Source organism: Ananas comosus, linkage group 21 (assembly GCF_001540865.1).
Source record: "Ananas comosus cultivar F153 linkage group 21, ASM154086v1, whole genome shotgun sequence".
NCBI classification, from domain to species: Eukaryota; Viridiplantae; Streptophyta; class Magnoliopsida; order Poales; family Bromeliaceae; genus Ananas; species Ananas comosus.
The window spans coordinates 9,851,487-9,865,452 of record NC_033641.1 but is presented as its reverse complement, the minus strand read 5'-3'; the positions used below and the strand labels follow the sequence as shown (position 1 = coordinate 9,865,452).

At 38.0% G+C, this 13,966-nt stretch overlaps 3 protein-coding genes across 3 annotated transcripts; 1 reads left to right on the top strand and 2 right to left on the bottom strand.

Moving 5' to 3' along the window:
• Positions 2,800 to 7,700, top strand: LOC109726290 (PI-PLC X domain-containing protein At5g67130-like). The gene is made up of 9 exons (XM_020255803.1): positions 2,800 to 2,946; positions 3,035 to 3,118; positions 3,213 to 3,335; positions 4,658 to 4,795; positions 5,978 to 6,076; positions 6,168 to 6,471; positions 6,670 to 6,893; positions 7,011 to 7,097; positions 7,355 to 7,700. The coding sequence occupies exons 1-9, from the start codon at positions 2,941 to 2,943 to the stop codon at positions 7,520 to 7,522; spliced, it is 1,233 nt and encodes a 410-aa protein (XP_020111392.1). The 5' UTR covers positions 2,800 to 2,940; the 3' UTR covers positions 7,523 to 7,700.
• Positions 7,937 to 9,769, bottom strand: LOC109726289 (aldehyde oxidase GLOX1-like). The gene has a single exon (XM_020255802.1). The coding sequence runs from the start codon at positions 9,565 to 9,567 to the stop codon at positions 8,116 to 8,118; it is 1,452 nt and encodes a 483-aa protein (XP_020111391.1). The 5' UTR covers positions 9,568 to 9,769; the 3' UTR covers positions 7,937 to 8,115.
• On the bottom strand, positions 9,969 to 12,891 carry LOC109726291 (protein GrpE-like). The gene is made up of 3 exons (XM_020255804.1): positions 12,640 to 12,891; positions 11,425 to 11,937; positions 9,969 to 10,358 (listed from the first exon to the last, which is right to left on the bottom strand). Exons 1-3 carry the CDS (start codon positions 12,853 to 12,855, stop codon positions 10,125 to 10,127), a joined length of 963 nt encoding a protein of 320 aa, XP_020111393.1. The 5' UTR covers positions 12,856 to 12,891; the 3' UTR covers positions 9,969 to 10,124.

The window sequence follows — 13,966 nt, the reverse complement described above, 5'->3', positions numbered from 1 at the left end:
TTAACAAATTTGTCCTAATTAGATATAGATGAGATATTCGCAATTTGGTCCTTCATGTTTTAGACATTTGTAGTGAAAGTTCAAGGCTTGATTTAAAGTATGGTAAACTTCAAATACCACCTCTGTAGTTTTGCACTTTTTCACTTTAGTACTCTATGGTTTAAAGTGAATCAAGTTAGTGTCCAGTGATTTTATTTTTATCTTTTCGTCAGCTTCTCCGTTAATATTTCATTAAATTATATACAAAAAAATTCAAATACTTCACCTAGATTTATCGAATATTTACTTTAGTACCTTTTAGTTTTAACTTTGTCATTGATTTAACAAAAAATATTAATGGAATTGATAATAAAAAGATAAAAATGAAACTACATGGTACTAAATTGATATACTTTAAAGGAAAAACTTCAAAAACCACCCCTGTGGTTTCGTAGTTTCTCACTTTGCCCCCCTGTGGTTTAAAATGTATCAAATTGCCCCTCTGTGGTTTCGTTTTTATCTTTTCGGTGGCTTTTTCGTTAATATTTCATTAAATTATATACAAAAAACTTCAGATACCCATCTAGATTTATCAAATATTCACTTTAGCACCCTTTAATTTTACCTTTTTCACTGATTTAAGAAAAAAAAATAATGAAATTGATAAGAAAAAGAGAAAAAAGATACCACGGGTGGGCAAATTGATACATTTCAAACCACAGGGGGGCAAAGTGAGAAACTACAAAACCACAGAGGGGGTTTTTGAAGTTTTCTCTATTTTAAATCACAGGATACTAAAGTAAGAAAGTGTGAAACCACACGAGTGGTATTTGAAGTTTTTCCTTTAAGGACTAAAAATTTTGTTTAGTGCAAAAGATTCAACTTCATTCACTGTCCAATTTTAATGTTTCATCATCATTGCAACTTAAGTATTAATACAAATTATAGTACAAAAACTAGTATCAAGTGATAATAAAAAATAAATCATGAATACTGCTTGTGCAAGATGGAGGTTAATTACTATTAAGTTCTTAGCAATTTTTGGGGTGATAAGTGGTACATGGATACAACTTAAAAAGAAAATATAAGATTAAAAATGACGTAATAGTATTATAAAAGATATAATAATTTTTGAATGGTAACAACTGTGGTACTGGTTATGAAGAGTATAAATGAAATGGAATGGTAGAGTTTCTAGTAATTATAATAAATGTCAATGGTGATGATGATGATGAAAACAAATGATATCGAGTGCTAAAGTTGCATGCTTTGGGTTCATCGCTATGTTGCCTGTATATGTTGTTGATATATATTGACACTAATACTGTGATGAATTGTGATTAGTTTATGCATAGATTCTGATTTATTACATGAATTTATTAATACTTAATTATATATAAAAATAATATTGTAAGATATTTGTAACGGTACTGTAGTAAGAGTATAACAAATAATAATGCTGCTAAGCACAAGATATTGATAATGACAACAACAGCGACAGTAGATTCTTTCGAATAATAAATTAATTTTTAAAAAATAAAATAAACAAAGTAATGTGAAAACTTCCATTGGACCCGGTCTCCCAACAGCTTCTAAGTAGTTTTTAATTACTTTTAATTACTTGCACATGGACTATCATTTGTCTTAAATCATTTAATTAATTAAAGTTAAGTTAAACAATTCCCACGCCTCGATCATGTGAATGCATCATCCACTATATATGCATTGCTCACGTGCATGAAAATAAAATTGGGATAATTTTAATGTCATGCATGATCATAATACTGAAATATATATTACCCAAAAAAAAAAAAGGATAAATGTGCATTTACTAATCAAAAAATTAATGCAATTAATATATATATATATATATATATACTAACTTGCACATGAGTTGTTCTTTTCCATCTTCCATGCTCATATTATAATCACACTTTATATTAATATTTGGTGAAATTTGAAAGCAAATTACATTATCATATGTTATTGTTGCATGCAACTATGATTCACAATTTAGAGAGTACTTGTCATTAATATCTATTATATATAATTAAATCTAACAGTCTAGCTAATTAATTAGTCTTTTTAAATTAATGATAATGCGTTCTAGTATTAGTGTAATAATAATAATTAAGAGAGGTCATATATTACTCCTATAGTAACAATCTATGAACTAAACTTAATTATAATAATTTAAACCGTAAATGAAATAAAAAATAAATTAATACATAAGAACTAAAGTATCGTATTGTAATAAAATAAAATTTTAGTACTAAATTATCACCTGTCGCAGTTGAAAGGACCAAAAATTTAACTTAGCTTTTTTTTTCCCTTATTAAGGAACAACCAAACAAAATATTAAAGAGTAAACTTTAAATACCATCCATGTGGTTTCGCACTTTTTCACTTTACTATTTTATGGTTTAAAGTATATCAAGTTAGTACTCTATAATTTTATTTTTCTCTTTTCGTCCGCTTCTTTGTTAATATTTCGTTAAAATATATACAAAAAAACTTCACATATTCCGTCTAGATTTATCGAATATTCACTTTAATATTTTTTAGTTTTTACTTTATTATTAATTTAATAAAAAAAATAGTAAAATAGATGATAAGAAAATATATATATATATATATATATATATATATAAAATACTAAATTAATACACTTTGGTATGCTAAAATGAAAAGTTTTTCCAATATTAAACTAGTTCATTTTCGTCACGCCTTATCCACGGCAATTGCCGATCGATCACAGCCGTACCCATCACGCCATTTTGATCGCACCAATACCTTCGTTGCCGTACACCCAACCACCTCCATTATTGCAAAACACAACACTCCCACACACTATTCCCAGGAATAAACCTCTCAATCCCCACTTTATTCCCCATTTCCACGTAATCTTATCCCCCAATCCCCTCTCGAAAAACCCCCAATCCATTCGAAACCCTAGCGACGATGCAGGTACTAATTCTCATCCCCAATCCCCACCCCTTCCCCTTCTCCCATAAACCCTAATTCTTATCCCCATCTCACTCATTCCGCAACGCAGAGTCGTCGATCGAAGCCTCTGTTGCTGCTGCTACTGATCTCATTCCTCTTCGGAATCGCTGTTCCAATCGCTTTTGCTTCGCAGGTGAGTTGTTATTCGCCTTATTCCGCTACTTATTCGCATAAATTGTGATCTTATTCGAGGAATCGTCGTTGTTGTTCACGTTTGAACTGCGTAGCTCGGGGCGACGTGCGTGGCGGATCGGAACTGCGACGCGGGGTTGCACTGCGAGACGTGTATAGCGGATGGGAACGTGCGGCCCAGATGCACCCGGATCAAACCGTCCGATCCGAAATCAACGGTCAGAGATTGATTTTATGTCTTATCTTATTTTATTCTTTATTTTATTTTAGTTTGTCTTTTTTAAAGTGTATGGTGACCAATCAAACTACATATATAAGCCGTTTTGAAAAGGCCATCTCAACTTTAATTATTTTTTAAATAATTTTTTTTCAGCTTTTAATTTTTTATTGGATAATTATAGTCAGTCTAATTGAAAATTTTATTGATTTATTTGATAGTTTTATTGAATTTAGTAAACTTAATTTATTTTTAGAAATAATTTGAAACAAAAAAATTGAATTAAGTTACTTGATAATTTGAATTTTTTTAAAAAAATAGAAGTTGAGGAAGTGTCCTGTGAAAGGGGGAAGCTAAAAAATATGCTAGGACATTCTAGCTATAGCCAATTTAAAAATAAACTCCTGATTTTTATATTTTTTAATGAACAGTTTCTCAATTTTTATTTTTTTATTTAGATTATTCAAGTTTATTAAATTTGATGGAATCGCTAATAAATAAATTAAATTATTTTTTTATTTTTTAATTTAATAAAAAGTCAATTTATTTGTTATTAATAAAATATCTCAATATAAAATGTAAGTTAAAAAAAGATGGATAAAGCTGTGGAGAGTTGAGGGTGTTCTTCGTCAACTTTCAACTTGCTAGTTAGAAGGGGGATTTTTTTTTTTTTTTTTTTTTTTTTTTTTTTGGCGGGGGAGGGGGGGGTTCAACATCTGTCGTCACGTATTAATTTTATTTTTTATATAATATTTTGTTAAATTTTTTAATATAATACCAAAATTTTAAAAATATTTAAAATTTTAAAATAAAAATTATAATTTTTAAATAAAAATAAAAGTATTACTTGGTGATGGGTCGTGGCGGTATTATTGGTTAGGAAGAAAGTCTACGGTGTCATATTCATACCATCCCATCAGTAATGAGTCAGTTATATTTTTTTATTAGTCATGATGGGACTAGTGAAAATTAAAAAAGAATAATTTTATTAATTAAATACGTCGCGTCAATAACATGATTGGTGCATTTTAAATTTTTTTCAAAGTTTGGGATGTTATTATGGTGCAGTAATTAATGTGGGGATGGATATATGATGATGATATGATCTGCGTGGTGCGTTGCAGGAAAAATTCTAAAATGCAACGGGTATATTAGTGACGTGGTGTAACAAGCAAATCAAATTAATTCTTTTAATAATATATGTTCCATCATGGTTATAAAAAAATATTTTTATTATACTTTTGTTTGAAAAAAAAAAATGTAATTGACTTGTTATTGATGATGTGGTGCAAGTGTGACAGTGTAGAATTCCTCGCGTTGCAGGGGACGGGGTTGGCGTTCAACAGGTACGCGTGGCTGACGACGCACAACTCGTTCGCGAGGCTCGGGGTGAGGTCCCAAACCGGCTCCATCATTCTCGCCCCCACCAATCAACAGGACTCCATCACCGATCAGCTCAACGTACGTACGTAATCCCACTGCTTTTTTTATTCATTATTATTATTATTATTATTATTATTTGGCTATTTGTATGTATAGCCGTGGAATGAGAGTTCCTTTATTTCAATTTTGCTGTTTATTTTATAGAAAATATATAACGTAAAAGTTCATGCGGTATAGAATAGGTCGAAGTCGATTATGATATTTTGAAGAGTGGGCATTTATGGTCGAAAACTATTTCATCTCTCTCCGCTTTCGGAAAAATAAACACACTCTTTGTGGAAAGTTGAGAGGGTAAAGTTATTTTCACCTAAAAATACTCACTTTTATTATTTAGTTCGTTCTAAATTAAATTTACTTGTAACTTTACTTTTTTATATTATCTTAATTGATTTCTCGCGCTGCATGTTTCATGGAAATTAATTATGAAAGAAAAATAAAAAATGATAATAATAAAATATTAACTGATGTTTTTTTAATCCTCTTATATGTGCTAGGTTAAACATTTTTAGTAAAATAAAAAATAGAATAATTACAATTCCAAAGTTTAGTAAAATAAAAAAATAGAATAATTACAATTCCAAAGCCGTTAAGTTTCTATCAAATGAACAGAACTGGGGAAAAAAAAAATTCACTTGAACTTCCGTTGAATTAAAAGTTATTTTCAACTTGAAAATCACTCGCAATTTGATGTAGTAGTTAACATGAGATGGCATAAGAACTCCCAATTTGATTCATTATAGTACTTATTCAAGATATTCTAGCACGTGCTAAAAGGGTTGTGAGATTTTTGGAAATGAAATTAAGAGGAATAAGTCTAGTTGCTAATGTTGCTTCACTTTCCAGTGCACTTTGTTGTGGATTTCACACACAAAATGAAAAGAGAAACTTTTTACTGTTAAAATTGGCTGTAATTTATATATATATATATATATATATATATATATATATATATATATATATATATATATATATATATATANGGAACCATGGAGTTGCTGATGCATGTAAAATTGGACTTTCTCTTTGTGTGAATCATGTAATCCACCGCTGCTGCATATATAATTTCACTGTTTGAGCAATTGTGTGTTAATTATATAGGTCACCGTATATTGTTCTCTTTTCTCTATTTTTCCTCTTCTTTCTGCATATATATATATATAAATTTTTTTTTTCTAATTATAACTAATTTGATGAGCGCAGAACGGAGTGCGAGGACTAATGCTCGACATGTACGATTTTGAAAACGATGTCTGGTTGTGCCACTCCTTTGGCGGCAAATGCTACAACATCACGGCATTCGTAAGCTTCTGATGTAACATATTTCGCAAAATTCACCCAATTTTTAACACTCTAGTATAACGAAATGAACGAATCATCTAATCATTTTCAGCAACCCGCGATCAATGTTCTCAAAGAGATCCAATCGTTCCTCGAAGCAAACCCTTCGGAAGTCGTCACGATATTCATCGAAGACTACGTTACGTCCCCGATGGGTCTCACCAAGGTGTTCACTGCCTCGGGCCTCATGAAATACTGGTTCCCCGTATCCTCAATGCCGAAGAACGGAGGCGATTGGCCTTTGCTTCGTGATATGATAAGCAAGAACCACCGCCTGCTCGTGTTCACCTCAAAATCCGCCAAAGAGGCTTCCGAGGGCATCGCGTACGAGTGGAGATACGTCGTTGAAAATCAATGTACGAAGAAGAATATTTCGTTCAAACCATTTACAATTTTCCAGTTTCATCCTCAAACCTTTGCATCTTGTTTGAAAGTTGAAACCGAATGCAAAGGTTATGGATCGAATTGCGACAATCCAAGGGGGATTAGGTTAGTAAATTCGCCCATATTTTGTTGATCATTGTGCATACATACTGATCAAACTGCAACTGCAGATGGAAATGGAGGGATGCAAGCAGGGCAGTGCCCTAACCGAGCGGAGTCGGCCGCTATGAACACGATGTCTCGATCGCTCGTTCTGATGAACTACTTCCCCGACGCTCCGGATTTCGCGACCGCTTGCAAGCACAACTCGGCGCCCCTCGTGGACATGCTGAACACCTGCCATAATGCGTCGGCGAACCGATGGCCCAACTTCATAGCTGTAGATTTCTACAAGGTAAAACAGTATGTAAACTATTGAATGGTAAATAAACATAGTTTTCTTTTAAGTCTTTTGTTTTGGTTTTTGTTTTTTTTAGTTTGGTATAAATTCTTTTCTGGGTGTTGATTGCAGAGAAGTGATGGAGGTGGTTCCCCAGAAGCTACAGATATAGCTAATGGGCACCTGGTTTGTGGATGCAACAGCATAGTAAATTGTAAGGTAATAATACTCATTTTACCTAGCTATATACTTCATTTAGCTTGGAAAAAAAATATGACCCAAAGCTAGATTTTTATAAATTTAATGAGTTTCGGGGACGTGAAAGTAAATGGATCTAATCTAGATCTTCTGCTTTTGTAAAAAGTTAAAGGTTTACATAAGCATGTGATTATTAGAGTGGGAGAAGGAGAGTGATCCGGGCAATTTGTGTTAATTCCATCCATTTATGACAATGTTAAGTGCTTTTCATGAAGCAGGTAAATGGCACTTTTGGCACGTGCGAGGCTCCTCCTCAAGCTGGGAACGTACCATCTCCTTCCTCATCTACTGTGACATCGCAAAGTAGTAGTGCATCAGTTGCTTTAATGGTCTCAAGATTATTTTTATTCAAAATGGCCATATTCCTAAGTCTCTTTTATTTGTAAATAGCCACGGTTTTTTTTAATTTTTTTTTCTTTTATGGCTGGGTGGGTGGGGATTGGCTTGCACTTTGTTTATTTATAGCATTGATGATTCCAGTGCAAGCTGGGCATTTTTCATTTTTTTTTAAAAAAAACTAAAATAAGCTCGAGCAATGAGCGATCTGAGTATCTTTATGGCTCATGTTTGTGTTTTCGAATGTGATTAGTAATTCACGAACTAGTGATTTGACCAGATCAGGAATATCATCACCCGCGAATACGAAACGAAAATGACAAAAAAAGTTCAAGTATTACAAAATGAAAAATTGTCATTTCTCATTCGAGTGTAGGGTCTCCACACCAAAAAAAAAAAAAAAAAAAAAAAAAAAAAAAAACGTTACCAATAACCAATCATACAGTAGTATCTAAACAACAACATTTGTCGATCAAAAATCTCCCGGATAGAAAACTCTTCAGAAACATAATATCCAGAGTAACGAGAAGTAACATAAAATTTGCATTCCAGTCCCTCTACCTCCCTATATTCTCATTCGCCGCCCCCCAGAAAAGAACCAAGGAGAGAGAGAGAGAGAGAGAGAGAGAGAGAAGGGTTAGGGTTACGAGAGGTCCCCGGGGTAGCCGATGCGGACCCAGACGCCTCGGTCGCTGGGGACCCCGGCGTGGACGACGAACCAGAGGTAGTACCCGGGCGGCGCCACCTCCGGCGACGGCGGCGCCGCCGAAGACGCCTCGTACTCCGCCGGCGCCGGCGCCGGCGGGGAGATCCTCTCGACCCTCCCCACCCCCATCCCCACCACCCTCTGGTTCATCCCCACCGCGTGCGTCGCGAACCCCGGCGCCACCGCCACCACCCTCACCTCCTCCCCCTCCTCCATCTCCGCCCCTCCGTCCCCATCCCCAACCCCAACCCTAAACCTCACCCCCACCACCTCCCCGTACCCGACCCCTCCCACCGCCGCCGCCGCCGCCGCTCCGCCGCCGCGCGCTACCACCGCCGCCGCGCGCGGCCGCGCCCCGTCGCGCCCCGGGTGGAGGTAGGGGGGCAGGAACGCCTCGAGGCTGAGCTCCGTGGGGTACTCGACCCCGTCGAACACGTACCCGGCGTGCGGGTTCCCCCCGCCCACGAGCACCCGCCCGTACGAGTCGAGCGTCGCCGCCGCGTGGTAGAGCCGCGCCCTCCCGGCCCGCGCCATCTCCTCGAACCTCGCCCCGAGCTCCCGCTCGGGCCGGTACAGCGCCGGTCTCAGCACCGGGTCGCGCGCGCTCTCCCACCCGGCCGTCCCCGCGGCGGCGCCGTTCACGACGAGCACGTCCCCCGTGGGGAGCAGCACCATGTCGCCCATCACCCGCGGCCCCGGCATCGCCTCCACGCTCCACGCCGCCCCCGCCTCCGTCGCCGCGATGCGCCCGCACGTCCGCTCCGCGGGCAGGAACGCCGCCCCGCGCCGCGCCCACGCGTACGCCCCGCGCGGCGCGCCGCCGCAGACCAGCACCTCCCCGCGCGCCGGCGACTCCGGGCGCAGCGGCAGCAGCGCCGACGAGCCCGAGCTCGGGTAGTTCCGCGGCGCGCCTCCCGGCAGGTCCGGGAGCCGGCGCGGCGGGCGGCGGAGGAAGGGGTCGAAGACGACGGAGCGGTTGTTGGCGAAGACGAAGAGGCCGCCGTCGGGGAGGAGGTGGAGGAACGGGTAGAGGTTGTTCTCGTCATCGGCGTCGCGGGTCTCCTCGAGGAAGGGGAATTCGTAGAGCTCGCGGTCGGACGCGCGGGGGAAGAACTCGTAGTTGAATTGGCGGCGGCCGCCGAGGATGACGACGCGGCCGTCGGGGAGGGAGATGTTGGAGGGGCCGAAGTCGGTGCGGTCGAACATCACCACTTTGTCCCCCGGGAGGAGCTGCATGTGCATCGCTGAGATGCCGATGCTCTCGTGCAGCAACCGCCACTCCCCGCCGCCTTCGCCGGTGCCTTCCCCGCCACCACCATAGAAGAATAAGAAGAAGAAGAAGAAGAGGATGGTTGTGGTGGTGGTGGTTCTTGGGATCAAGATGGTCATGCTTGTGAGGGTTGTTTGGGATTTTTGTTTAGTTTCTTGGGTTTTTCTTTTTCTCTTTTTTTCCTTTTCTTCTTGAGGTGGTTGGTTTAAAAGGAGGGTGGAGGGAACGGAGCTAACTTTTGAACACTGGGATCGGTTTATAGCATAGCGGTGCACGGGGGGACAAAGTTACGTAGCGTGCACCCGGTGTATCCGTACACCTCATGCACCCGTGGGCTCTCTCCATTCCAAATACGCTGTAGGCTATTTTGATCCCGAGGCCACACTCCTCGCACAGGAGCGAATTTTGGGCCTATGTGTTATCAAACTCAAAACAATAATAATAATAATAATAATAATAATAATCTTAGTATGGTGTGGTAGCTTCTCATAAGTCCAGTACATAAACAACAAAAACAACATTTCAATAAAGGTAATTTTTTAAGAGAGAAATTTATCTTATAAAGCTCAATTAGGTTGTACAAAACCTGGTAAGATCTTTCGAATTGGTTTTTGACTAGAAAAGAAAAAACTCATCTTTAAACGGAATGCCGAAGAATGTAGAATTGCAGGCAGTACTAGAAACTGTTGGGTGCGGCGGACGAACTCCCGCCAGAATCTGATGCAGCTTCGGGCTGATCTGCAGATTTCTCAGAAACCGAATCGGATTTTGCTTGCGCGAGGCCGGTGGAAACTTTCACTTTGGCTGGTCTGAGAAGCCGATCCTTGAGAACAAACCCTCGCCGGATCTCGTGCGAAACAATACCTGCCTTGAACTGCTGGGACTCCTCTCTTGCTACCGCCTCGTGAATCTTCGTCAATCACCCAAAAAAAAATAAAAGGGAGAGTAAAGTAAATGACAAAGTGTTAAAAATTTATAAGAGTGAATAAATAAACTACTGAAACAATAACTTTATGATGCAGAGGAGAAAACAAGAATGAGAAATCAAAAAAATAAAATAAAATATAAATACAACGGAGAAGCTGCACACAGATAAGTGCAGTGGTGTTCATAACATCAACCCACTGGCTTAGATTCTATTACCCTGAGCTTCTAATCAGTATATACTTCAATATCAAGTATCTCAAAATTCTTCTTTCCTTGATAGCTGAATTGTGGTGGGTATATAATGTAGTTCAATGTAAAGGCCAAAAAAAGGGGGTCATTTGCTCTCGGTTCCTGCATTTCTCTTCACTCATCTAATACTTCGCTCATGGTATTGATAATTCGCAGTTTAAGTTGTCCTCTCAATGCGAAAATCCCTAGTAAAAAAAAGTTAGCTATTCCTACATGATAGCTAGAGGCTTAGCTATCACAGTATTTATACTTTTTGCGAGCTGAGCACCAGGTAGCAGTAAGAACTTTTTTTTTTTGAGGAAAGGTAGCAGTAAGAACTATTAATACATAACACAAGGTTTATTTGCTTTATCCATGCTTTCCTCAGTATATGCGTCCAAAGATGTTATAAATTATAAGAAAACATGTAAATTATGAGAAAACCGATGAGAACTACAAATAACATTTTGTTGCCTAGGGAAGGTTTACTGTTAAATAGAACAAAACTGACATCAGTAGAGCTTGATTCTCGGGTGAAAAATAAAGGATTCAACATAAACCATATTTAGCAAAATAACAACAGCAATTAGGTAATATTACTTTATGGTTTCACATCTGCCACTGAAATAGATATTGCTTATCATGTTTAAGGATGCTCATTAAATTTATTTCTAAACAATGCAAACAATTCTAATCACATGCTTCAAAATGAAAATTCGAACAGGTGACCAACAAATTCAAAAGGTAAATAGATATTTAGCTTGAAATGAAAGAATTTCTTTTTTAACAAGATCAGAGAATATAAAAAGCAATAAACTTACAAAAGGATCGAATGGCTTGCCAACTGTCTCCACAACACCAACACCCAAGCTTCTCAATATTTCCACAAGTTGCTTGTATATGCCTTGATAACTTGTGTCGAGCTTTTTCTCTTTCTCCGTTTCTGGTGTTATCTGCAGCTTGGCCTTCTCAAAACTATCGACGATAGGCAACAAACTCTCGACTACTTCTACTTGTATATCCGATGTAAAAGAAAGACGATACTTCTCAAATTGCTTCCGAAAATTGTCAAAATCAGCCTTTAGTCGAAGGAACTCGTCCTTCCCAGAAGTTATTTCGGAGGTTATATTTGTGAATTTCGCGGACAAATCGTTCGTCTCACTCTCCACAGCACAAATTAGTGCCTCCGTTTCATAAAGGATCTTTTCATCTCCATCTAGAAGGGCTCTTTTGTAGGATTGTATGAGGTTTTTCATAGGAGGAATATCATTTCGATCTACTTTGGCGTCCGATTTGTTCTCTAAGGTCCTGTTCTCTTCATCCCCATCGATCGTCTGAACAAAGCTGGACACGCTTAGCAATCATTGTTCCACTAGATACATAGATTCATAAGTTTGTACAAAAAGCTACACTCTCTTTGACGCATACGATACTCCATTTGACAAAACATGATTCCTCAAATAATCCATCCAAAAAAATGTCAGAACATACCTGAATTATAGGTTAACAGCGGCGCATTTTGAAATGGTACCTAATTGAGAGTTTCGATTTTAACACTTAATTGTTTTTCATTTCAACACCACTGCATCATCATATTGGGTCAAAACTTATCGGTTTAATCAAAAAGTAAGTTATAAAATATAGCGACAAACAACAGAACACGAAATATTTCATGAGAAAGCTATCAACAGTGTTGATTCTGATTCAGAGCTAGCAATATTTCAAAAAAAAAAAAAAAAAGAAAGAAAAAGGTCAGATATCTAAATCAAAACTTCCAAATATTTATTCCCAAATGGGGTATAATCTAATTAGTGTTCCACATATTTTTACCAATGAAGCAAACAAAATTTCCCTTTTTATGGCACTGCTTAATTTAAAAAATATAAAAATTTGTACTTCGACAAATAAATTTTAATGGATGAATCAAGCGCATTGCTCCACACACGCTCCTAATCACAAATTAGTGAACTAAGCAAAATTTAAGCAAATTTTATTAAAAAACATGAATCGAAACGAGAGGGAAAAAAAAAAACCACCTTTGGATCGGTTTCGGCGACTCTTACGGCGGCGGAGTATCTGCGAGGGAATTGGGCGGAGGAGAAGAGCTTAATCGCGTGCCTCGCGCTAGGGTTTGGAGGGATTGGGAGGGTTAGGGTTAGGGTTAGGGTTAGGGTTTTGAGGGGTTTCGGGACGGGGAGGGGGCGAGAGCGGACGAAGGAGAGGGTGTGGTTGGTGGAGAACGTTGTAGCCATTTTGGACCGAATCCACCACTCCGATATCCTCTCCCCTGTTTTTCTTTTATACTCCTCTCTCTTAAAGATGTCCGTGGACCGGGTCGGGTCTGGGTAATTAATATACTGTACCCATACCCTAAAAAGAAATGGTTACAAAAAAATATATATACCCTACCCATTTAACTTCGGGTCGGGTCCGGGTCTGAGTACTAAAGTTTCTAATATACCCATCGGGTCTATTTGAGCGGGTCTGGGTAGTGACTACCCGTATACTACCCGTTCAAAATCGGATATGGATCGGGTCTAAATCGGGTACGGATATCCGTATAAATATATTTTTTTACAAACTTTATTAAATAGTCAATAAACAAACTATATTATTGACAATGAAATATTGTTGGCGGAAATGAAATGAAAAAAAAGAGTAGAAAACAAAGAGTAAAAAAATTAGAAAAAAGTAATGAGTAAAAGAGACGGCTAGGGTTTCATTAGGATGAAAATACATAGTGACTCATCATCTATAAGTCATATTAAAATTGATCCTTCAACTTCAAAAGTTTATTTTTTTTTATTTACTATCGAATATTTCAGCGGGTCCGGGTCCGGGTCCGGATTTGAAAACTATTCCGGACCCTACCCATTTAAAAGTTAGGTTCGGGTCGGGTCCAAATCGGGTATGGGTATAAAATATCCGGATCTATACTCGAAATTTTAATGGGTAATTTTTTTTATCCGTATACTATTTATTTTTTATCGGGTCCGGTTCGGGTCCGGTTCGGGTCTGGGTAGGGTCCGGATCGGGTATGGGATATCGGATATTTTGGACACCTTTACTCTCTCTCTCTCTCTCTCTCTCTCTCTCTCTCCTCAGAAAATAGTTTTTTATTTTTTCTGCAAAAGTATATTCGGTTCGTTTAGTTAAATCCGAAATAATAATTTTTTTTTTAAAAAAAGAATCTATTGTCAAATTCTGAAAAAAAAAGAGTCTTCTTTTAGTTTTCTGGGGTTTTTTATTCAGGAAAAAAGTCATGAAAAAAAAAATTATGACAAATTTTTTTCCTGAAAATAATTTTCCGTAATTTTTGGGGGGTTTAAAATAGTGTTATGACCCGAAAAGTATTTTCCGTCG

What these genes read in the sequence shown, in the direction of transcription:
- LOC109726290 (XM_020255803.1), top strand. An exon ending in CCATCACCGATCAGCTCAAC is followed by an intron (nt 4,796 to 5,977) that starts GTACGTACGTAA and finishes TGATGAGCGCAG; the next exon opens with AACGGAGTGCGAGGACTAAT. An exon ending in ACAGCATAGTAAATTGTAAG is followed by an intron (nt 7,098 to 7,354) that starts GTAATAATACTC and finishes TTCATGAAGCAG; the next exon opens with GTAAATGGCACTTTTGGCAC.
- LOC109726289 (XM_020255802.1), bottom strand. Translation starts at nt 9,567, where the DNA reads ATGACCATCTTGATCCCAAGAACCACCACCACCACAACCATCCTCTTC.
- LOC109726291 (XM_020255804.1), bottom strand. Translation starts at nt 12,855, where the DNA reads ATGGCTACAACGTTCTCCACCAACCACACCCTCTCCTTCGTCCGCTCT. An exon ending in TCGCCGAAACCGATCCAAAG is followed by an intron (nt 11,938 to 12,639) that starts GTGGTTTTTTTT and finishes AGCTTTGTTCAG; the next exon opens with ACGATCGATGGGGATGAAGA. An exon ending in GCAAGCCATTCGATCCTTTT is followed by an intron (nt 10,359 to 11,424) that starts GTAAGTTTATTG and finishes TGATTGACGAAG; the next exon opens with ATTCACGAGGCGGTAGCAAG.